This window comes from Rhincodon typus, chromosome 31 (assembly GCF_021869965.1).
Source record: "Rhincodon typus isolate 14 chromosome 31, sRhiTyp1.1, whole genome shotgun sequence".
Classification (NCBI taxonomy): domain Eukaryota; kingdom Metazoa; phylum Chordata; class Chondrichthyes; order Orectolobiformes; family Rhincodontidae; genus Rhincodon; species Rhincodon typus.
In genome coordinates this window covers 34486203-34512570 of record NC_063362.1, presented here as the reverse complement: position 1 = coordinate 34512570, position 26368 = coordinate 34486203, and the positions used below count along the sequence as shown (strand labels likewise).

General features: G+C 40.5%; 1 protein-coding gene across 3 annotated transcripts in view; it reads right to left on the bottom strand.

The window, feature by feature from the left end:
* The window catches only part of usp48 (ubiquitin specific peptidase 48), a 133731-nt gene that overhangs the window by 10973 nt on the left and 96390 nt on the right, over nt 1–26368 (bottom strand). For all 3 annotated transcript variants that reach the window (XR_007265298.1, XM_048615087.1, XM_048615086.1), the window contains 10 exons: nt 25608–25682; nt 24417–24541; nt 22712–22834; nt 16774–16835; nt 15340–15450; nt 12475–12608; nt 9109–9215; nt 5892–5996; nt 4496–4660; nt 1899–2024 (listed from right to left, as the gene is read on the bottom strand). Coding sequence is in view for 2 of the 3 variants with exons in the window: in XM_048615087.1 (XP_048471044.1) it covers nt 1899–2024; nt 4496–4660; nt 5892–5996; nt 9109–9215; nt 12475–12608; nt 15340–15450; nt 16774–16835; nt 22712–22834; nt 24417–24541; nt 25608–25682 (1133 nt within the window). In the remaining variant the exon portion in view is untranslated. The remainder of the gene's footprint in view (nt 1–1898; nt 2025–4495; nt 4661–5891; nt 5997–9108; nt 9216–12474; nt 12609–15339; nt 15451–16773; nt 16836–22711; nt 22835–24416; nt 24542–25607; nt 25683–26368) is intronic.

Below are 26368 nucleotides of genomic sequence, written 5' to 3'. Positions count from 1 at the left end.
ATCTGCCTACACATTTGTTCCTCAATCTCTCAGTGGCTGGTGGAAGGCCTGTAGTACAATCAGTGATTGCACCCATCTTATTTTTGAGCTCTACCCATATTGCCTCAGTAGCTAAGCCCTCCAGCATGTCCTCTAAGTGCAGATGTAACATTCTACCTGATTAGTAATGCAACTCCTCCACCTCTTTTACCTTCCTCCCTATCTCGTCTAAAACAACGAAACCCTGGAACGTTGAGCAGCCAGTCTTTGTCCTCTCTCGACCAAGTCTCTGTAATGGCCACAATATCATAGTCCTATGTACTGAACAAGACTCTAAGCTCATTTGCCTTACCTTTAATACTCCTTGCGTTGAAATAAACATACTTCAGTCCGTTAGTACAATCGTGTTTATTTACGTGTCTCTGCCTGTTCTTTCTTTCTGATTTAGTGGTCCTAACATCTATCTTCCCCTCAATCCCTCCACTTGTTGATCCGCTGCTCTGGTTCCCAGCCGCCTGTTTAGTTTAAATCCTCCTGAGTAGCACTAGAAAACCTCCCTGCAAGGGTATTGGTTGCCCTCCAGTTTAGGTCCAACAGGTCTCTCTTGTACAAGTCACCCCTGCCCCAGAAGAGATCCCAGTGATCCAAGAACCTGAGACCCTGCACCAGCTGCTTAGCCACGCCTTCATCTGACCTATCCTTCTATTCCTTGCCTCACTAACACGTGGCATTGGTAGTAAACCAGAGATTATTAGCCTCATGGTCCTGCTTTTCAGCCTCTTTCCAAACTCCCTGTACTCACTCCACAGGACCTCATCCCTCTTTCTACCCAAGTCATCAGTACCAATGTGCACCTCGACCTCTGGCTGCTCACTCTCCCCTTAAAAATTTCGTGCAACTGCTCAGAGACTGGCACCAGCGTGCCAACACACCATCCTGGAATCCCTGATGCGGCCACAGAAATGCCTGTGTATACCCTTAACTAGCGAGTCTCCGACCACTATCGCTCACTTGGATCTTGCCCGACCCTGCTCCACAGCAGAGCCAGTTGTGGTGCCACAGGCTTGGCTGCTGCTTTTATACTCCCCTGAGAGGCTATCCAACCTCCCCCTGCCCCCTCAACAGTATCCAATACTTGTTAGAGAGAGGGGGATACCCACGAGACTCCTGCACTACCTCTCCTAGTGGGCACCCATCTACTTGGCTGAACCTCTGGTGTGACGACCTCCCTGTAACTAGTCTCTATCACATTCTCTTTAATCCGAAGTCAGATTAAAGGCAAAAGTTTGAAGAATCATTTTACAAGGCATATATTTACTACAAGTAGCAATTGAGACAAGGACCATAACAATTTAAAAATGAATTAGAAGAATATTGGAGATGGACAAATACAAATAAAGGGAAGGCGGGGCAATTGGACTGCTGTAAAACAGTGGAAGGACTAGAACAATGGGTTTAACAACTGTCTATTAGCAACAAATTCTATGATTCCACAATGTTCAATTTTTGCAGCCTTGTGGTTCTAATCTAAAGCAATTTTTCAGGGTCAACAGCAGGACAGAGTGCTACCATCAAACATACCGCTTTTAATTATTTTTAGTTTTAAAAATCATCTGGTTACTTGCTGTATCAAATCACCCGAGTTTTCCATTCACTGCTAGAAACAAAACCTGGAACCAGGTGGATGACTAGAAGGTCAGAATGCTACCAAAATGTGACAAAATATAAATATAACATACGCGGAGAGATAAATCATTAAGAGTTTGAAATCCAGTTCGACACCACTGCCAGTGAGGAGGAAAATAATAATTTGACTCCATATATTTCAATACATTGCCACTAAATCACATCTTTAACAATTAAAAAAATCAGTTAATACTGGTAGTACCACAATAGCCAAATTATTGAATTAAAAATACCTTTAACAGAATGACCGATTCTGGGATCACTCCCAGATTTCCCAGTGTTGCAGTGTCATCAGTTAGCATCCGTCCTTCCAGTGACAAATTTTGATCAAATGGTGCAACGGAAAAGGCATGCATAATCTGTATAAGAGGTGAAGGTAAAGAACAATTGGAAATAAGGAATTTATGATGTAAACAATTTATCCAATCAGCGTCATCGTACGGATAGGACCCAATACTTCCCCTTATGTACAAATTGCTTTATTATCTATTCAGTAAAACCAAATCAGGGAAGAAACAGAAATTAGCCAGTGAGTGCAAAAACAAAAGGGGAGTAATAGAGACTTCAATTATATCAATATCAACTAGGACACAAACAATGTGCAGAGTATAGAGGACATTAAATCTTGAACTGTATTCAAAGGAGCTGTTTTAGTCAGCACAAAAGACTAATGGCAGGGAGGCAATCCTAGACTTAGTCTTAAGAAATGAAACTAGGCAAAATAATTATAGGCTGATCAGTCTGACTTGATAATGAGCAGATTATTGGAATCAATTCTGAAGTCAGGATAAACTGTGGCATAAAAAGGTACAGATTAATCATGAGTAGTCAATATGATTTTATTGACGGAAGGTTGTGTCTTATTAACTTTATTGAATTTTTTGAAGAAGTAACAATGAAGATTAAAAAGAAGCTAGTGCAGTGGATGTTGTCTACATAGATTTTAAGAAAGGAATCTGACAAGGTTCCATACCTTTGGGATACAGGGGAATTTGGCATGTTGTACCCAAAATTGGCTCAATGACAGGAAACAATGAGTAATGCCAGACAGATGCTTTTGTGAAAGGAAAGCATTTCACTATAAATAGGACAGTACAGTATTGAGAGGAGGAGAGGAAATGAGACACCTTGGAGTACAGGAACATGGTCCTCAAAGATGGCAGGACAGACAGAGAAAGTGAACGGACATATGCGATGCTTTCTTTTATTGGCTTAAGTATTGAATACAGCTGGATAGCTCTGTAACCACATTAAAGGAAGTACGTAATTACTCCGGAGAGAATACAAAGGGGATTTACAGAACTTTTCCATGTCCTGAAATCAGAGCTATGAATTAAGTTTGGATTTTTTTTTAAAATTCACATGTGCGTCTCTTGGTAGACCAGCACTTATTACTCATCCCTATTTGTCTTCTGCAGTCCACATGGTGTATGTAGTCCCACAATTCTGTTAGGGAGGGAGTTCCAGCATTTTGACCCAGTGACATTGAAGGAATGGTGATATATTTCCAAGTTAGGATGGTGAGTGGCTTGGAGGGGAACTTGAAGGTGCTGGTGTTCCCATGAATCTGCTGCCCTTGTCTTTCTAGAATGAAGTGGCCGTGGCTAAGTTTATATATCGGAAGCAAACAGGCTGTAATTGAGGTATACAAAATTTTGAGGGGCGTAGTTAGGGTATACACGTAAGACCTGTTTCTCCTAGATGAGAGGTCAATTACTACAAGGCCCAATTTTAAAGTGATTGTAAAAAGGATTACACGGGATAGGAGGTAAAGATGTTTCACCCAGAAGGTGGTGAGTGTCTGGGTTTTGCCACACAGTTTGATACCGGAGGCAAACACCCTCAGCTTGTTTAAAAGGAACCTGGGTTTGAACCTGAAATGTTGTGACCTGCAAAGCTACAAAACAGGTGCTGAAACGTGGGAGTATAAACAAGGTGGGGGTAGTGAACACATCTTTTTCTCTCCTTTCAGCCATATAGACACAACAGGTTAGATGGCCTCTTTCTACGCGCAACTTTGACACTAAAATAATGTCTCCAAAAATTAATATGTGATGTAATTATACTTTGAGACACCACTGCTTCAGGAATTGGGACATCGACAGCAATTATTTTACCAGAAAGCTCATACTACCGGTGCATTCATCAGTTTATCAGACCACACACAAAAGTAAAAACATATCAAGGTCTGCGTAAAGGTGTACCTTTTTCATCCCGTATAAAACTGGCTTAAAATCTAGCCCTGTATTACGTTATCCTTTCTGTACTGATTGTACTGGCACACAGAAAACAACTGTTTCTAACCATCAAATGCATTCAGTGATTCAATCATCCCTGTTAATCGTCAAGTGCAACCAGAATGAAGCTGCTCCTAACAATGCCACTAATGTCCACAGGATTCAGATAATTCAAATGGTTTGACTTTTTTTTTACTTATATTTAGTGAATTGCATGTGTTGCTTTTAATGAACTGAACCCTTCAGTATAATGACAGCCACGTACTCTGCTTTGCTGCTCCCTAAAGACATAGTGGCAGTGAAAAATAAAAGAATGTGCAACTTCAAAATTTTCAGATCATGATTAAGTGATCCAATAAATTCATTACTTTGACAGATATCAATGTCATTAATTGACTTTTCTCAATTTCCCGGAATAGATTCTTTCTCGTATATCTAACCGTCTTTTGAAAGCTTTTACAATGGTTAATTTCAATAGTTCTGCACTTACTCCACAATAAAATCTGCCAGAAAATCTGACAGTTGCAGAAACAGGAACTAAATGTCACTGAAATGAAGGTCTAATTTGCCTAAAACATTTGAAAATAATTTACCTGTATTTTCAACTCTTTGAGAGTTTGATTCGCTGACACGATGAGCTCCTTTTCTCCACGAACTCTATGCCGTGTGCTACGTCGAATTCCTTGTTTATAGTATGTGCTGCTGTTACCACCACCAATACAAGGGTGTGTCAGCTTCCGCCGTTTTGCTCCATTATTCTGAAAGCAGAAGGTTTGACATCTATGTGGTTAAAGCAAAAGTAGAGAAACTTGACCTATTAATTTCTGCATTGAATTATCGTGGAACATGGAGGACATTTAAAGTTCATAGACTCCAAATTATATCAATATTTAATTCACTGTAAATGCTAAACAAGATGCTGACTGATTAGCTGTGGTACGTCCAGAACATGTACACAGCTTTGCTTGTGCCTCTCGTGTTATTCCCTTTAGAAAAATTGCTTATTTGTAATGCTTTCAAGGTTCTGAAGAAAGATTATGTCTGAAACCTCACTGATGATTCACAGATGCTGACTGATCAGCTGACATTTTCTGTTTTTGATTCAGATTTCCACCATCTGCAGTGTTTTTTTAAAATTTGATCTGATGAAAACAGATGTTCTTTGCGCAACCATCCTACTTTCCAGTCCTTAACACTTCAGAGGAAGCAAGAGCTACAAGAGCATCATCAGTAAGCGTCTACTCTACAATGTTCGACACAGAGACAAGAACAGCCTTCAGACCCACAGAGCATTGTTGAGCTGAATTGTTCAGCACATCACAGGAGTATAAAGAGCTTGCTTCTAAACAACACTCAATACTGAATCACAACCGGTATTTGTGGGTGGACCTTGCCCAATGCTAACTCGAATCAAGATACTCTGAAGGGGTTGCTCTGAAAGGCTGTTTAGCAGGTTCAGTTGACAACTTGAAATTCCAGCATTAATTGTTTTTTATGCACAGAGGTACTGTCCCCCAGCATCAGTCATGAGATGGAGGTAAACATAATCACTTGAAGTACACTGTGCAATAATGCTAACCAGCCTCTTGTTAGGACGGTACCAGTTTATTCAGAAAACTTGGAAGGTGCATGAGGACTACATGCAAATTACCAGTGGTATAAAAGACAAATTCTAAGTTAACATCTGTAAAATATCATAAATTAACAGTGCAAACAAAATAATCTGATCTAAAAATAATTTATTTTTCAGTCATCTAACACAACATGACTAGATATCACCAAGAAGTTGGCTTCAGTTGCAGCAAAGTTTATGTATGGTAGTCAAAGCAATCTCAAACTGTCCCTCCAATGTCCCAGCTGAATGACTTACCATACTACTACTACTACTAACTGGGAGTATAAATTCAAAAATTAATTACACTGTTACAAGACTCCTTCCAACCACTCTTTTGCAAGGTACATTTTAAATAGAATAAAACAACACACTACCTGGTTAAAGTCAGGATCCTTCTCTCCTTCTACCTTGCATTCCTCTCTCTCCTCCTCTGCCTCTGAACCACTTAAATTTAGCTCTGGTGCACCTTCTTTCATTACCTGAGAAATAAAGGACTGATCATGTAATATACACAATAACTAGCTTGCTTCAAGGCAAACACAGCTATACTTGAATTAGGCAGCAATGTAATTTACATTGAATGTATGTTACAACAGTTTGTTCCTTCATTCTGCGACCGCCATGCTGACAATGACTGACAGGTATGTCATGGGCAAAGTGTTCACTCACCTCAGCATATCACTTGCTGCTGAACCGGTGAGTATTACCATTATACAAACCACACAATGCAAACAAGAACAGGTAGCTTCTTCAACTGTAGCATTCTGATGGCCATAAACGATTTACATTATGGAACAAAGATATGTAAAGTCATAAACTAATTTACAGTCTTTCATTCTATTAACTTCAACTACATTTTATAACCACAGTTCCAAGAATATCATGAAAGGAAACTACAAGTCCACGTATTAGAAAACTTTAAAAAAAAACTGGATTGTTAGTCTGAACAGGAAAAGTAAAGTAATCCTCAGATAAGTTTACGAGGGTCTGCTAAAAGAATTTGAGCAGTGAGGAGCTAAACTGATTAGTAGAACCTCCAAGATAATAATTTGAGGATTGCTACCTGAGTCATGGGCAAACTGGCATAGGGTAAATGAAATCAAGAAGTTAAATGCATGCCTCAACAATTTGTGCAGATATGGACAGATACAAGACAGATATTTGGACTTCGGTCACAGATCAGCCATGATCTCACTGAATGATACAACAGGTTTGAGGGGCTGAATGGCCTACTCCTGTTCCTGCTCCTACAGAGTTTGGAGAGGGGATACACAACAAAAGGACACAGCAGCATTGCAGGACAGCTATTCAGGTAATGATATCCAGAGTCTTACAGGAAAGGACAGTGTGTATTATAAACTTCAAAAAAGCAGCAAATAGGGTCAAAGCAGGTGAAAAGACAATATTAGTGGCTCTTTACTTGAATGCACCTAGTATTCAGAACAAAAATAATTACTGGCACAAACACAAGTTAATGGTTACAATTTTAAAGTCATTTATGGAAATACGGTCACAAGATGACCGAAGCTAGCTAACCTAACCCTAAATATTCAGAGCAATTTGACTTTCTGAAATGACAGGCAGGAAAGAAAAGCAGCTGGGGTGGCTTTGTTAGAGAATGAAGAGATATATGTATGATCTTCGGATTGGAAGATGTAGAATTCACATGGGCAGCTCAAAGAAATAATCGGGAGAAATGACATTGGGGAAGAGATGTATACAGGCCCCTAGCATTAGCTATACCAGAAGATAGAGAATAGACCAGGTGATAATAAGGGCATGCAAAAGACGCAGTCATCATTAATCATGGGTGACTTTAATCTTTTAAGTAGACTGGGAAATTCAAATTGACAATGGTAGCCACAAGACGGAATTCATTGAGTGTATTTGGGACAATTTCCTAGAATGATATGTTGAGGATCCAATCAGAGATCAGGTTATTTTTGATCTGGCATGTTTATGGAGACAAATTTAATAAATGATCTCAGAGTAAAAAGATCTCCTAGGAAACAGTGACCATAACATGGTAGAATTAAGCGTTCAGTTTGAGAGGAAGAAACTTGTCAGAAACAGCCATGTTATACTTGAACAAAGGTAATTGTAAAGAAATAAGGGCAGAGTTGGCTGGCATGGACTGGGAAAGGAATTGAGCAGAAAAGATGATTGAGGAACAATGGCACATTTATGAAAATTGTTTACGGTTCACAGCAAAGATATACTGTAGCAAAGAAAAAGGATTCTAGAGAGGGGATAAACCAATCATAGTTAACCAGGCAAGTTAAGGCTGGTATTGAATTGAATGAAAAAAAAAACATACAACATGGCAAAGATTAGAGGATTGAGAAAGTTTTTTTTTTAAACCAAATGATAACCAAAAAAAAAATTAAAAAAAGGGAGAAAGTAAACTTTGAGGGTAAATTAGCAAGTAATACAAAAATAGACCTCAAGAGCTTCTTTAGATATAAGAAGAAACAGACCAAAGTGAACATAAGTCCCTCAGAGAATGAGGCTGAAGAAATAATAATGAGGAACCAGGAAATGGCAGAGCAGTTGAATAAATACTTTGTCAGTCTCTACAGTGAAATACATTAATAATGTTCCAAAAATACTAAAACAAGGAGCAAAAGAAGGGAAAGAAATAAATACCGTAACTACCATTAGAGAAAAAAGTACCAAGGAAACAAATGGGACTGCAGGCTGACAAGTCCCCCTGACCTAATGGGTCACATCCTAAGATATTAATGGAAATAATGACAGAGATAGTGAGTGCACTAGGGAAATGCAAAGGGCAAATCAATGATTTAAAGATCCTTAGATTCTAGAAAGGTCTGGGAAGATTAGAAAACTGTTAATGTAACATCCACAGTCACAAAGTGACAAAAAAAAGTATCTACATGCCAGTTAACATCTGCCATTGGGAAAATGTTACTTTATTACAAAGGATGTAAATGCAGAGCATTTAGAAACACATAATATAAAACAAGCAGAGTCAACATGCCTCGAAATCCATCAGCTTTAAGTGCCATCAATTTCTTTAGTATTATTTATTTCTTCATGCCATTTTCTCTATGTATGTCACACTCACTAGATTCTTGGTTTCCCAGCCATATTTCCAGAATGCTATTTGTTTTCCAAAGACTTGCATGAAATATGTAATATCTGTGCCATCTACTTAATTTTTTTCCTGTCACTGCCTCAAAGAGGCTTACGTTTATTTTAGCTAATGTCTTTTTTTTAAGAACATAGCCATAAAAACTTTTGCAACCCGTTTTTATCTCTCTGGCTAGTTAACTCTGTTTCTCATATCCTTTGTCCATTTTTTTGCTGAATTCTAAAATCCTCCCAAAAAACTTAGACTGTCTACTTTTTTTTGGCAAGATTACATGGCTCTTCATCCAATTTTTAAACTCTTCTTGTTAGCCACAGGTAAACCAGCATGGCAGCAATACATGATAAACAATCACACATTATAATTTACAAAGATACTGTGATTTGACATTATATAAGGGTAAAACATACTTTATATTAAATGCTGCCTTTTTAAAATACAATTTGTACAGGAATAGAATTTATAAAACAAAAAAGTCTTACCTTGATACTCTCCACTACTTTTCGGATATAGATAGTGGCCTGTGTGTACTCTCTTAAGTCTCGCTGCTGTTGACAAAGTAAACCTTCCCGACATTCTCCACAAAGATCTAGACATTAGAAATTAAACTTTGCAATTTTTTGTTTTATAAACTTCAATTGGTCTGTTGATGTTATAAAGATTGCTAAGGCTTCATTGGGCTTTACCAGCCCCATCCCAGTTGATATTCTGATCATTTGTCCACCCCGACCATTGGTAGGCAGCTTTTTTCATGGTTACACAATTTTAGCAAATCCAGAGCAAAATGTAGCCTATGGGAGATTGAGGGCCACCCTTCTTAAAATGTAGAACATTCCTGATTCTTCCCGTGCTACATTCAGTTAAATAAATTTCAACTTGCCACCCGAATTCTAGCAAACAAGGTTGATGTGATGTCAAGCACACCCATCAGGACACAGAAGCCTCAAACAACTCTTAAGACCATTATGTGCATATGCAAAGAATCTTTTGCATGTTTCAGGTGTTAGACCAGAAGAAAAATCTTTTGCCCTTTCCTATGATGACAGGGAACACACCTTAATAAAATATGCACACACTTCTTGGCTGCCGTTGTGCGGCGCCAGTAGCCCTTCAGCACCCAAATCTCTGCGCAGTCCAATTTCAAAAACATTGTTGACTTAGTTCATTGATCATAGAATCCCTACAGTGTGGAAACAGGCCCTTCGGCCCAACAAGTCCACACCGACCCTCAGAGCATCCCACCCTGACCAATTCTTGATTACTTTTGCGTTAGTACAGCACTATTCAACTACACTTGGTATAACTTTAAAAATCTTCTAATTGAGTATAAGAAACAAAATCAACTTAAAATATGTGGTTCAATAACTTGCTTAATAGTGGCTGAAATGCGTGACATGTAACAAAGATGAATTCAGTTGCTGCTTTACTAGATTAGCAAAGAATTTCACCAACTTGATTTTATTTCTAATGCCCCAATGTAATGAACGTGGGATGTGAAAAACTCGTTACAAAGTAAGCATGGCTATATTATGCTTTCTCCTTGCAAAACATTAGCCAGTTTCAACTTTCATGTAGGTAATGGATCGGGTTTGGCTGACTGGGATTACACGTCAGGTTGAGGGAGGCCAAGTTATGGATCTGAGCAAACATCACTCCACAGCAGCACAGCTGAACATGTGATAACACAGAGTGGAGCTGAAGGAGCACAACAGGCCAGGCAGCTTCAGAGGAGCAGGAAAGTTGACATTTCGGGTCGGGACCCTTCTTCAAAAATGGGGGAGGGGGAAGGGAGCTCTGAAATAAAGAGAAAGGAGGGGTAGGGCTGGGGAAGGTAGGTGGGATGGTGATAGGGTGAGAGCAGGTAGGCAGTGGTGGGGATTGGTCAGTGAGGTGGGAGGAGCAGACAGGTGGGAGAGAAGATGGACAGGTTGCGTCAGGTCAAGGTAGCGGGGATGAGAGGGATGAGTTGGTCATGGGATGACGCCGGGGGTGGGGAGATTTTGAAACTGGCAAACTCCCAAGGCGGAATGTGAGGTGCTGCTCCTCCAGTTTCCAGGTGATGTCATTATGACACTGGAGGAGGCCGAAGACGGACATGTTGTCCAGGGAGTGAGAAGGGAAGTTGAAATGGCCTGCGACTGGAAGGTGTTGTTGTTTGTTGCGAACAGAGCACAGGTGCTCTACAAAGTGGTCTCCGAGTCTCTGCTTGATCTCACTGATGTAGAGGAGGCCACGTCGGGAGCAGCGGATGCAATAGACCACACCGACTGATCTGCAGATGAACGTCTGTCTGATGTGAAAGGTTTGTCTGGTGCCTTGGATGGAGGTGAGGGAGGTTGTGTACAGGCAGGTGTAGTACTTCCCGCGGTTGCAGGGAAAGGTGGCGGGGGTGGTGGGGCTAGTGGGGAGTGTGGAGCGGACAAGGGAGTCACAGAAAGAGCGGTCTCTACGGAAGGCAGATAGGAGTGGAGAGGGAAATATATCTTTGGTTGTGGGATCAGATTGCAGGTGGCAGATGTGGCGGAGAGTGATACGTTGAATACAGAGATTAGTGGAATGATATGGGAGGACAAGGGGGATTCTGTCTTTGTTTTTGTCGCGGGGAGGGGATGAGAGGACAGAGGTGCAGGAAATGCAAGAGATGCGGTCGAGAGCATTTTTGACCACCGAAGCGGGGGGAAGTTGCAGTCCTTGAAATAAGAGGACGTCTGGGATGTACGGGAGTGGAATGCCCCATCTTGGGAGCAGATGCGGCAGAGGTGGAGGAATTGGGAGTAGAGGATCGCATTCTTGCGGGAAGGTGGGTGAGAGGAGGTGTAGTCCAGATAGCTGTGGGAGTCGGTGGGATTGAAATAGATATCTGTTTCGAGGTGGTCACCAGAGATGGAGACAAAGAGGTCCAGGAAGGAGAGAGAGATACCAGAAATGCTCCAGGTGAACTTGAGCTTGGGGTGAAAGGTGTTAGTAAAGTTAATGAACTGTTCAAGCTCCTCGTGGGAGCATGAGGCAGCACTGATACAGTCAATGTAGCGGAGGAAGAGGTGGGGGATAGTGCCAGTGTAGCTGCGGAGGAGGGACTGTTCCACATATCTTACGAAGAGGCAAGCATTGCTTGGGCCATGCGGGTTCCCATGACCACCCCCTTAGTCTGTAGGGAATGGGAGGAGTTGAAGGAGAAGTTGTTAAGGGTAAGGCGATTTCAGTTAAGCAGATGAGGGTGTCAGTGGAGGGGAACTGGTTAGGCCTCTGCATGGGAATGCAAGTGTCCAGGGATTGGACGTCCGTAGTGAAGATGAGGTGTTGGGGGTCAGGGAATTGGAAGTCTTGGAGAAGGTGGAGGGTGTGGGTAGTGTCCCGGACGTAGGTGCGGAGTTCCTGGACTGGGAGAAGAAAATAGACTAAAGGTAGGCGGAGGTAAGTTCAGTGGAGCAGGAGCAGGCGCGGGCAGAGACAATGGGGCGGTCGAGGCAGTCATGTTTGTGGATTTTGGGGTAGGAGATAAAAACATGACTTGTGATCATATACAAGAATACACAGTGTATCACCAATTTCACAGATACTCTGCACATTCAGTGATTGCCATATTGGGATACAAACAGAATTTCACCTGCACCACAGGTCTTAAACATAACAGCAAACAGCATGCAATTGCAAAGAGTGCAATTATAACGGGAATGATCAGATTAACAGATTTTTGCAACTAGTATTTGAAAATTCTTCACAAAGTAGGGACTATAGAAAGCAACAGTTCTTTCAAAGAAAAGGAAATTGAAATTAATGGCAGAAATTTAACAAGTCAACAAAAGACACTCTTTTGTGCCAATACTCACGCAGGGAACCATGCTTACCAGGACTGGTGGTATATTCCAGTTGAACTGTGCCACTTTCTCCAGTGCTCATCAATCGAATAACTTTAATCGTATTATCAACAACAAATAATTTGTGGATGATTTCCCATTCATTTGGCCATAAAAGAGCTACACTGCGCAAAGGAAGATACGGGTTATTGAATGCTGAAAGAACGTTGAATATTTATTTAAACAAAACCACAAAAGCTAAAGAGGATTAATACTCAGAAATAGCACAAATATTAAAGACTTTTGAGTCAAACACTAAATAAAACAGTTATTTACATGAAGATGCAAATGTATCCTTGGTATGATAGGTTTGACTGGGCAGCAGTAATTTAAACTAACCAGATTTATTTGTTCAGTTTTCTCCAGTCTTAAGCTTTCAATCCATCTAAGTCACTATCACCACAACAGTTTAAAGAGTAGCCATAGATATTTCCATCAAAAATAATGAATTTCTTGTTGCAGGTGGAATGTCTTCCATCCTTTTTAAAGGAGTTCAGCAGCTACATGTAAATAAAAACTGCCATCAGTGCATGGTAAAAGTTGCCAAGTTCACTATCTCTTAAACAATATGCAATTCGGATCTAAGTCTCATATCATCTGTGTCTCAATTTGAGACAGACTTCCAGTTGCAGGAGCACATACCAACTTTTGGTTACTAAGTTGGTATGAAAAGCTGCTAACCTTAAAAATGACGACTAAAGCACAGCTCTAGGACATCTTAGAACAGGAACAACGCATAGACTCAGATGTAGCTTTCTGCATGTAGACTGATTGGATAAGGGCTGAGAGAAGTCAACCACAGGAAATAACACTTGTCATTCAATATCTGCATACAGTTAAGTACAACAACTTGCACTTATATAGTGCCTTTAAACTTGTCAAATGCCTTGACCAAAAGTAGATATTAAGGCAAGTGGAGGTAGGTCTTAAGGAGCATCTTTCAGGAAGAAATAGAAGAAAGAAGGCAGCCAGGTTTTTGGAGGGAATTCCAGAGTTTAGGCCTTGGCAGCTGGAGACAAGTTCAGTAAGTGAGAACTGATTAAAACTGGGGAAGGCAAGAGAATCCAGAATTAAATGCAAGCTTTTTGGGAGGTTTGAGGCCTGGGGATTACAGGATAGGTGTGTCAGGGATTTGAAAACAAGAATGAGAATTTTTAAAATTGGGGCACTTCAATTGATGAATTAATGAGGCTGTTGAAGATAATAGTCGAAAATCCTAAAATAAATTGTTTCCTTTCCTGTACTGATAAGATTTTGTCCCGTCGTTAAGAGATTTTCTGACTTTTTGATTCAATGAATTGCAAGCACTCTGCATGGATACACTTAAATTCAGAAGCTATTACATTCTGGTTCCTTGCCTCAGGAATGAGATACCTGTCACAGAGGGAAAGCTCAGTCAGTTCACTAGAATAATTCCAGGGATTTGGGATTTTCCAATGAGAGACTGAGGAGCCTGATACTGAATTCTCTGATGTTCAGAAGGATGAGAGGTGATCTCATAAAAGCTTACGATTTTTTTTTTTTTTTTAAAAAAAAGGCTGAGTAGAATCAGAAAGGATGTTTTTGCTGGGATCTTGAACCAAAGAACACATTCACAGAATAAAACGCAAGCCATTTAGAACTGTGATGAGTTCGCTCAGAGGGTGGCGAATCTTTGGAACTCTTTACCTCAGAGGGTTGTGGAACTCAGTCATTCAGCAAGTTCAATTGAGAGATTTCTAATTACTAATGACACATGGGATAGGGAGATAGCACAGGAACATGGAACTAAGGCAGATGATCATCAGCCATGATCTTCAACAGCGAAGCAGGCTGGTAAAGCATATTGGCCCAGTAGCTAGATCTAGTTGAAGTTTCTGGCATGCTAGCTGCAAAAACTTATAACACACCTCTTTTAGAAATGACTGACAAACAAGACCAAATTGAATAGTCTTTTGGCAGCCAGAACTTGAAACTGCTGAAGAGAGAAGCATGTTGCCAAAACTTTTCATCTTACACTCATCTGGACAAATCCAAGAATTCCAAATTTCAAATGACTACAACCATCTATACTGCAGGAGAAAAGGACAAATCAACTCCAATTGGCCAAGGCACAACTTTGAAGAAAGCAAGGAGGAAATTTATATTGGGGAAGGATTTCCAGTTTTCGAATATCATATATGGAAAAAAATGGCTTCCTGATTTCACTCCCAAATCATTAAGTACTAATTTTGTGTCCCCATGATATTGATCTCCCTACCAGGGAAAATGATTTCAACCTCAGAGGAAAGTCATTTCTGTTGAGGTGATGTTCTTCTATATCCTATTTAAGGGCTTAAATATTTTTGCTATTTTCTCAGGCAAAACTGTGTATAATTTCTCTATAAACCACATCAACTCCTTTCAACATTTTAAGCAAATCAAAGAACTCGTCAATCCCCTGAAGTCAAGGAAATACAAGCCAAGTTCATGCAACTGGACTTAACCCTGTAAATCCCACCATCATTCCGTCAATCTGCACTGGATCCCTTATCAGATAGGGCTGAGTCTTCCAGCGGTAGTACCCAAAAGATTGAATACCGTTATTCCAGTAGAGCTGAAGGAGGCTACATAAAATAGAAGCATAGCTTGCTTTGCTTTGTACCCCACTTCATTTCAAATCCTCCTCCAACTGATGGCAGCAGCATCTTTCTTTACACATGGAGACTGAATCACTATGGGGACACGACTCGTAATCTTAATTTCAATTTTCAATGAAATATGTTACCGAAGGAAATGAAATGATTTTGTGTCATCAGAACTTGGTTGTCTAAAAAGAGATTAAAAGGTTTAGTCTCTGCAGGCAAACACAATTAAGAAAGGTGGAATAAGACTCACTGTTTTGAATCCTCTTTGGTCATCGATTCTGCTGTAAACATGAGACCTCCATGTGGACAGAGAAGTGCATTGTTGCCCACAGATGATACAGGACTGCATTTCGTTGGCTTCCTTCAGAAAACAGAATCAAATGAATGCACAGAGGAGGGATTTATAGGAACGCAACACAACACATTCAACATCAAAGTAGATCTTTTGGGCCTTACAGTGAACCTATTTGCCCTCTGAATTAAAACATTACTAAATGGCAGATATTATTCTAAGATCTACATTCAATTAGCACCACGCAGTCATTTTTCTGAATCAGGTATTGCATCTCCTGGTTTAAAACCTTGTTATGCATTTATATGCATGTGGTTTGATGATACTCTGTTCTTCCAGTGTAGTGTCATTAATGATGCTATGATGCTAAGTCTGCTGCTGGACCAGACACCTTCCACCTGAGCCATAACTTGTTACAACTCAACACAGGCAAAGCTGAAGCCATTCTGCTCAATTCTTACCAACAGCAATGTAGCACTGGTGCAAGTTCCATCAAACAGTGAAAGGATTGGGAAAGCATTAGGTGATAGGATGTGATTACCAATTAATTTTAAGTATTATAGCAGACAAGCCTGGTTATAAACATATTTGTATATTTGTGTAATTAATTATGCATGTAAAAGTTTACCATATATAGTCTTTTTTTTAGAAGGTAGCATAACTTCCATGTACAAATGAAATGTCCAAGACTATCTAACGGTTTTGGTACCTTACCAGATACTCAATCCTTCTCTCTCCCTGCTGCTCATGGGGCCTGTTTTGGAACTTTAACACTGCTCTTTCCAAAAACAGCGGCAAAGTGACCTAACTGATGCAGGGATTTGAACACACAAAACAGAAAACCTTCCCAGTATCGAGTTACAGAGAGGTAATTTAGGAAGAAGACTTGTATTTGAAAGTTAACTACTGTCAAAAAATGGTTACAATTTTAAAATACACCAAAAATTACAGGTCTGCAACAATAATTACCAAACTAAGCACTTTGAAATGTAAAACAAAATATTTGCAAAATAAGCTTGACAGTTGAAGTAACAACCTATTTATAACTGAAAATGTACAAATGTGCTATCGTCAAATAAAGCCCAATATGCATCAGCGTCTGATATTAGGTGATGCCTGTATTCTCTGTGTGACTCTAAATTGTTCAAGTGAGGCAATATTCTGGGGGGATCTTTCCATTTACATGCGGAGTTGATCAAATAGTAATCCATCTTCAGAAAGCCAAAACGCGAATTACGATTCACCAACAACCAAAAGTAAGAAGCATAATTATTTTCTCGTCCACTCCCAAAACATTGTGAACAGCAGTGTAAAATTTTATGTTACCAATTTCAGAAGTGTAATTAAACCATACAGAAGAAATATACAAAAATAGAAAAAACAAAACATCACCTGATAAACTTCTTCCATTCTTCGACAAAAAACTGGGAAACAATGTACAGAACATCTGTCTCCTGGAAAACATGCATTAAGATATGTCAATAAAACCCTAAAAGATCATGCAATTTAAGTCAAACTGTGAAAGCATTTTTCTAGTATATTGCAATCTGCAGACAGGCTTGTTTCAAATGAAATGCTTAAAGACAACATAATTTACAACTGTTAACAAATCTTCTTTGATAATATACTTCAACCACTCAATGTTATAGTCAATATCACTTGTTACTTGAAAGCTTGCTGTCATCCTGGTTAAACATTGAATTATATTAGTTCTCCATATTAATAGAACTCAGCTCACTTTGCTAAAATGAGTCCAATGCTTCCACTCAAGAGGAAAAAAAATCAGTCAGTGCAAAATGCTCCAGGGTGTACAAAACGCCAAGACAGTAATACTGGCTAATTTGGGAATAAGTAATGTGCCATCATGGTGGCTCAGTGGTTAGCACTGCTGCCTCTCAGCGCCAAGTTCGATTCCAGCCTTGGGCAACTGTCTGTGTGGAGTTTGTACGTTCTCCCAGTGTCTGCTCGGGTTTCCTCCCACAGTCTAAGATGTGCAAGCTAGGTGGATTGGCCATGCTAAATTGCCCATAGTGTTCAGGGACATGTAGGTTAGGATGGGTTATAGGGAGATGGGTCTGGGTGGGATGCTCCAAGGATTGGTGTGGACTTGTGGGCCGAAGGGCCTGTGTCCACATTGTAAGGAATACAACCCTTTCCACTAGTTTGCTTGTCCCCCTTTTCATTACATTTGTAATAATCTACAAGTGATTCAAACCCTGTGCTCTATCCTTCCTTCATCAAAACTCCAGACTTCCTCTTCATAGTGCTGCTAAAATCCTGGCATGATATCAGGCATCATGGCAAATTGTATGCTCTGATGTTACCAATATTACTGCTGGCACGAGTTACATTTATCTGCTTCTCAAATGACTATCCTACCATCAGAGATAGCAAAAACTGCAGATGCTAGAGTCAGAGTCAATACTGTGTGTAGATGGAGGAACACAGCAGGTCAGGCAGTGTCAGAGGAACAGGAAAGTCGACATTTCGGTCCTGGACCCTTCATCAGGACTAGGGAGGGGAAAAGGAGCTGGGAAATAAATAGGCGTGGGGCTGGGGAAAGGTGGGTGGGATGGTGAGAGGTGGATGCAGGTAGGGGTAGTGGGGATTGGTTAGTAGGAAGGGCGAGGTGGATAGGTGGGGAAATCCACAATCCACAAACCTGACTGCCTTGCTGACCCATTGCCTCTGCCTGGTCCTGCCCCGCTGAACTCATCTTTGTTTACCTCGACTCTGTCTTTTCCCCCCTGGTCCAGGAACTCCCCACCTACATTCAGGACACCATCCACGCCCTCCACCTCCTCCGAGGCTTACAATTCCCCAGCCCCAAAACCTCATCTTCAACATGGACATTCAGTCCCTGTACATTTGTATCTCCCACGCAGATGGCCTAAAAAGCCCTCCACTTCTTCCTGTCCCGCAGGCCCAACAAGTCCCCCTCCACCGACACCCTCCTCTGCATAACGGAATTGTCCTTACCCTCAACAACTTTTCCTTTAACTCCTCCCACTTCCTACACACTAAAGGGATGGCTATGGGCACTTATATGGGTCCGAGCTATGCCTGCCTCTTTGAAGGATACATGGAACAGTCCCTCTTACAGTTACACCAGCACCATCCCTCACATCTTCCTCTGCTACATTGATGGCTGCATCCGCGCTGCCTTGTGTTCCCATGAGGAGCTTGAACAGTTGATCAACTTTACCAACACCTTTCACCCCAACTTCAAATTCACCTGGACCATTTCCGATACCTCCTTCCCCTTCCTGGGGCTCAGCACCGACATCTATTTCAAACCCACTGATTCCCATAGCTACCTTGACTACACCTCCTCTCACCCACCCTCCTGCAAGAATGTGATTCCCTTCCTCCCAATTCCTCCGCCTTTACCGCATCTGCTCCCTAGATGGAGCGTTCCAATCCTGGATATCCTAAATGTCCTCCAATTACCCTCTCTGTTGATCAAAAATGCCCTCAATCTCACCTCTTGCATTTCCTGCACTTCTGCCCTCAAACCCCCTCCCTCCAAACAAAAATAAAGACAGACACCCCTCGTCCTCACATACCACCCCACCCAAGCTCCACATCCAACATATCATTCTCCACCACCTACAATCCAACCCCACAATCAAAGAGATATTTCCCTCCCCACCTCTATCTGCCTTTCGAAGGGACCATTCACTCCGCAATTCCCTCGTCTGCTCCACACTCCCCACCAACCCCACTACACCCAGCACCTTTCCCTGCAACCGCAGGAAGTGCTACACCTGCCCCTACGTCTCCCCACTTGCCTCCATCCAAGGCCCAAAGCAAACCCTTCATATCCGACAGGGGTTCACCTGCACTTCTGTCAACTTGGTCTACTGTATCCGTTACTCCCGATGTGGCCTCCTCTACATCGGCGAGACCAAGCATAGACTCGATGACCGATTTTTGGAGCACCTGCACTTTGTACGCTATAACCAAAAACACCTTCTGGTCGCTAACCGTTTTAACTCCCCTTCCCACTCCCTTGCTGACATGTCCATTCTGGGCGGCCTCCAGTACCACAATGACGCCACACACAAACTGGAGGAACAACTCCTCAGGAGCCTACAGCCTGATGGCCTGAACACAGAATTCACCAATTTCAAAATCTCCACCCCCCGACCCGGGCCTCATTCCATGTCCAACCCTTCCTCTCATCCCCACCTCTTTGACTTGACATAACCTGTCCACCTTCTTCTCCACCTATACGCCCCACCCTTCCCACTGACCAATCCCCACTACCCCTACATGCATCCACCTATAGCCATCCCACCTACCTCCCCCCCGCCCCACCCCCCCCCCCTATTTCCCAGCTCCCTTCCCCCTCCCCATCCTGAAGGAGGGTCCAGGCCTGAAACGTTGACTCTCCTGCTCCTCTGATGCTGCCTTTCCTGCTGTGTTCCTCCAGCTCCACACTGAATTGACTCTAACCATCCGAACATGTCCACCCCACTTTCCATTTCCAGAAGAATCATAAATATTTGCATCACACATTTAACAATCACTCAGGTAATTCATTCACATTATCCTTTGCTCAAAAGAAAATGCTGTCAGATTTCAATTCTCACGTAATTTTTAAATTTTCCACTCGATATTTGAATGTTATGCTATCACGAGCAATGTGTCTCAATCAACTTTCTCAATTTCAAAAGTTCAAATAAACAATGTAATCAGCCTCTCTCCTCCAAACAGAGCCAGCTTATCTTTCAATACCATTCCTCAATCATTTTCACTCCGGTGAAGCAGTCTATTTTCTTCAACCACATTTCAGACCCTGCATTTGATGACAACTAAGGGTTAATTTTGACAGCATGATCCGAGTGAGTTAAAATCTCATTCCCCTATCTGGAAAAATAAACACTGCCCAGATTAGTGCATTGACCGGCGATTCTCATACAAAATAATCATTCATTCTATTACTTTAAGAAAGTCTTGGATCTTTCATAATTTTAGGACATCCCAAAGCATCGTAGGACCAGGTACTTTAGAAATATGTTGTTACCACATTGTAAAAAATACGGCTGCTAATTTATCCATAACAATCACTAATGAGATAATGAGAAGATAATCTCTATATTGCTTGATGAATAAACATTGGTCAAGAAGATCTCCCATTCTACAAACAGCTGATGTGAACTTGCATATCCACCAGTCAGCAGTTAGGGCAGAATTAAATCTTCCACATTCAAGAGAACAGAATGAGAAAGAGTATATAAGAAACTTATTCAATGTCAGGTCTTAATGCAGTTACTACAGGAAGCACCCAATACAGAAGTTAGTGTGTTACAAACTAGTGTGAAATGCTATTTCAGAGACAGCCAAACAGCATATAGATTCTTAGGAGCAGAATTTGGGACTAGGACAAGAAGAGGAGGAGGGTGAAAAGAGGGTAGAGGAGGAAAGACTCCCACTAGATTTACTTTTTTGTATTAAGATGCAGGGTGCAGCTGTTAAGGCTCAGTTGGGTAAGAAGATATGGATTCAGGCCTATATCATTTTTGCATGCAAGAGGATGGGAGAAATGGACTAATGGATTGCCTTGAAGCTGCTGCTACACAGTTAAAATTGCTGCGTCACGTGCCTGTAAAGACCATTGACTTCCTGGGTCTGCTCATTTGCCTAATATCAATAATTTCTCATAAAAATTAACTCTGGTGTTGCATGAAGAAAAATATACTCCCTCCAAGTATCAACAATGTTAGGAAAGATTGGGGAGATTATGCTTCATAACAATTATTCTGATAGACTGCCTATTGGTCCAACACTACATTACTTAATCTAATCAGAAAGGAAACACAGATAACAACAGAGAGCTTAAAAAAAGTTCATGTCATAAGATGATTAGTAATTTGAGAGACAGTCCCTTTCTGCATCCAACTGAATGAAAGCATTTGCATCAAACAGATCAAAGTCCTGCCCTTGCTAAATGGTGAAGTAAGGAACATAATAAGCTCCAACTGTTCTAAATCACGACCCAGTTTTGTTCCCGACTTGTCAGGAAATAAAAAATTTCTGACACCTTATGACTTCTCTGTCTAGTGGACTCATGTGCCTCATTGTAGTGCTGTCAACACCAACTTGCATTTATAGTTACTCTCAGAACGGTCCCTAAAATAGAGCAAAACAGGGTAACCCACCCTGGGCTCTGTGCTTTGAGAGCCCGTGCAAAGACCATGGTCATCTAGGAGGAACTGAAAGCCAGGCTGAGGGTCACCTTGGAATAGGTGGGAGCGACACCTAATGACCTTTCACTTTGCTTCTGGTTTAGTCTGAAGGCAAGGCGCATGGAACTCTTGTTCCCCATCACTCTCCCTGCGCTGTAGAGTACAATTTGTCCTCGGCCCACAGCCCTCCAATGGTGGCTCTGGTCGCTCTTAAAAAAAACTATTACCTGGTCTCGCAACTGTTCTGCTGCAATGTCGATAAAGTGATGAATTGCCCCTTTCTCCACTAAGAGAACAAAAGATTCTACAAATGTTGCACAATAACAACTTACAGGGGATGATATACCTACTCCTGCTAAATCCTGAATGCCAATGGGGAGGTCTGAAAATGTACTGGTTAGTGAGCACGAGAGACGCAAGCACAGCTATTTGTAGCCAAAAAACTAAATGCAAAGGCATTTAAACAGTAGAAAGCAGTCTTCAAATTTCTCCAGATTCTTATGGGACACAAACTTTGCACTTCCACATTGAGATGATCTTAACATATTTTTTGTTTGTCTAATATTCCAAGAGTGCATTAAAAACAAAAACTTTGGAAATTCTCAACTGCTTCACACTGAATGATATGGCCAATGAAGATTCTGCATGCAGACTGTGGGGAAGTTTTGAAAAAAAGTACAAGGGACCTTGGGAAATATTTTACTGGCGGAAACTGGGACCAAAACAGCACCTGTGTGCTTTACACACTAGTGCGTTGAGACAAAGCGAGGAAATTTTCCCCTGGCTCATCAGTCATATAGTGACAATATCCTCAGATGAAACTAATCCAAGCTCAGAAAATGCTAAAGAATGTCACAGCATTACTTCAAAGAGTGAGAATTTCAATATTTGTTCTTAATTCATGCTGCCTAATGGCAGATAAGCTGGTCACTCAGCCTTATAGCAGTTATCCAATTATATTTATATTTATCCAAATATGAATCACTTCTCTCACAACTGCGTAACTACAGTTGCCTACCCAATATATACACCAATATTTCACATGCCAGCTTTAATGGAAACAGAAAAACATTTTTGTTTTGTTGCTTTCATGATTGAATAGTTAATAACAAATAGGATTTCTCCATCAAGCTGCTTACCTCAGGCCATTTGATTAGCAGCGGTCTATTCTTATCTTGAAAAAGACACAGAAGTGCTGATTTCTGCTCATTTGCCATCATCTTGCTCAGAGTCTCATTTTCCTCACCCTCCTTTTCTAATACCTTCTCCACAAAACAGAAGGCTTAAAGTTAGTAATATGAAATGATGCTGAATTGTTACAAATTGCTGATTAAGTTTCAGCAGGTACATAGCGCCCAAATCTGCATGATGCCAGTTCATTGGACAGTGCAGAAGGGATTTTATGAGAGCAAGGATGAGCATCTTCAGCTATCCAAACAGACTTGAGAAGTTGGATTTGCTCTGCTTAAAGATGACAGAGGCAATTTGATAGAGGTGATAAAAATTGAGGCTTTTGCTTAAGTATGCTTTCGGTGGCAAAACAGTTGATAACTTAAGGATAGACTGAAGACAACCCAGCAGGGATATGAGTTTTTTTTTAAATTATGCAGCAAGTTATGATGATTTGCAATGCAATGCCCCAGGGAATGTTGGAAACAGATTGAGCAGCATCTTCAAAAGTGAATCAAGATGATATAGTTTAAAAGAAAACAATTCCAGAGCTCAGGGAAAAGAGCGGGACACTGGGAATAATTTGATTCCTCTTTCAAAAAGACATGTGATGAATGGGCTCCTCCTTCTCTGTAAAATTCATTTTGTAATGATCTACAAGTACATATAGCCATCTGACACACAACTAATTTTAAAAGACTTAAAACCATAACTTCCTGATTATACGGTTTTAAAAAATAAAATCGAAGGACAAACAGGTGGCACAAAGACAAAATATTTCACTGTACAACAATTCCATAGCTACATTATAAAAGACTACGTAAACTAACATTATACTGTACAGAAATTAGGTCACAGGGTGACACGAGAGCTAGATCAACATTCTTCTTGGAATAGGGAAACATGAGGGAAAGTAAACATAAACTCGTCAAAATCCAGTTCATTAAAAAAACTTCATACCCCTGTATAATATTTTCAGAACATGTGGAATGAGGTCCCGGAATTACACTGAAGAAATATTTATTAGAGGCATACAGATGACACAAACTAGGGAGCAATAGTGTACTTGACACTGAGAAAGACTGTAACAAAATACAACAGGACATTCATTAATCTGTCGAATGGACAGCAGACTTATTTCAAAATAGCCAAATAGGGTGGTGCATTTTGTTTAAATATCTATGGAAAGTAAAAGTCTGAATGAGGTGGAGGCATAAAAGGAGCATAGGAATAAAAATAGACAAATCACAAAGGCACTTCACAGGTTAATATCGTCACTAAAAAATTGAACAACCAAAATTTATTACTCAAGGGTCAAAAAGCAGAGAAGATGCAGAAGGCTTGTGCAGAATGTCAGACCACATTCTCAGCAAAGTGTCTTTATATTCTATGGAGAAGGTGCAAACAATTTTATTAAAATGTTAAGAGAACTGAGAATTACTGTTTAATTTCTCCCAAAAAACAGTGAGACTCATCACTAAAATATCTGTGGGCAACATGCCAGAGGTGTTTTAAGGTGTGAAAGGATTTGATTGGGTAGACGGGTAGCTAGTTGGATTTTGTTAACCTCTTCCAAGGAAGTGCCTTGTCCCTAAGCAAGAAACAAATCAACAACTTTTAAAACAATCAGATTGAAGCTCATTGCTTTGTTTAGTAATCTAGTATTTCTATTACCTGACACTGTACACAAGGCGAGTGATAATGTGGGAACTCGGGTGACTTTGGGAAATAAGCCTTTAGTCTATTCCACGTTTCAACAGACACAAGTCTTCTTTCAGTTTCAGATGTGCATAAATCGCCTGTTAAAAATATTTATGAATTATTAAATCTCAGTTTATCTGGCTAAATTACAAACACAGTGGTATGCTTTTCAGCCTCAAAGACCTTCCAAGCTTTAGACGTTGGCCGAGCGGCAGATATAGGAGTTTCACCTAAATCTCCAAAGACAAAATGTAAGTTCTACATTTCTTGGATCAGTACTTGGGAACATTAGACATATAGACATTTAAATTAGGAACAGGAGTAGGGCATTGAGCCCCTCGAGCCTGCTCTGCCATTCAAAATGGGACTGCAGCACCAACTCCATATTCCTGTCCAACCTTTTCCAAACAACATAAGCTTTAGCCAGCACCTCCTCCAAAAAACACAGACTCAAGCAACATCCCAGGTATCTTAACTAATTGTACGGCATTCAGATCTCTTCTTAAATAAGGATACCAGAGCTGCACACAGTACAGATGTGGTCTTATTAATGCACTACAAAAATGCAACAAAACATCTGTACTTTTATATTTGATTCCCTTGTAATTAAAAACAAAACAAATCATTTGTTTCCTAATCACTTGCCCTCCCTGCATACTAACTTTAAGTCATGGTCCAGGATATCCAGGTCTCCTTGTCCCTCTACAATGTTTCTCCATTTAAATAGTATGCTGTTTTTCTACTTATTCTGCTGGAGCGGATGAGTTCACAGTTTACTACATTTCTATCTGCTAAATTTATGCTCAATCATGTAATCTATCTCGTGGATTTTTACCTCATTTTTCTCATCTTGGTTTTACACTTTGAATAAGATTGAGAAACATTCAATGTTTCTTTCTGTATCTGATCTGATTACATTTCAGTCACTAATTTTGTTTGCCTCGATCATTCCTGTTTCTTTCTCAATCGTCAACATACAGTACAAGTCCCACATATTGCTCACATTTTCAGCCAAGTTACACAAATCACATTTGAGCAGAAAAGAAATCTGACAAGGACACTGGAAGATGCTCCACTCTGGTCCAATATTTGATAATGAGCTAGCTAATGAGAAAAGTAAGTTTAAATAAAGTAATTTCACTGCATTAAAATTCTCGTACATACCATGAGGACAGACAAGATCTTCATTGAAGTTCATGTCTTCATCGTCATCCTTTTCTCCTATCATCTCATCGTCCCCTTCAACAAATGACAATGTTGGATGATTTCCCCAAAACATACACAACAAAAATAAGTGTCAAATTACACTAAATAAGCAACAGATAAACATTAAAACGAGATACTTTTTCACAAGCAGCACAACATATCACAATGGATCATAACATATCCAGAGAATTAAAATAAGGTGGCAGTGAGCCAATGTAAACTCTCTTTGAGATTCCAATGGACATTTTCCAAACCGTGCACTGTGTTCTATTCCAACAGTGCTCTATTAATAAAGAGCAACATATTTTGCACCTTTCAGTACTCTTTAAGACAAATCACATAACTGCCTTTTTTGATTTTTTCTGATTCAAGTGTTATAAAGCAGAGGTTGACCCCCGGGAACCAAAACCGAAACACCCAAAGAGGAGCACATCACCCTATAATCTGTTAAAAGGAGCATGAGAAAGGGTGTAACCTGTCTTTCAGCAACTTCTATTGGTTAAATCAAATAAATCCCTGACACTCACTTTACAATCAATAAGTAGCAATTTATTTATCTACTCTAACAGTGGACAAATTAATTAAACTATTAACAAGCCCCTTCTATCTATTGATAGTAGGAACTGCAGATGCTGGAGAATCCGAGACAACAAGGTGCAGGGCTGGATGAACGGAGCAGAGAGGCTCCAAGCAGCGTCGTAGGAGCAGAGAGGCTCCAA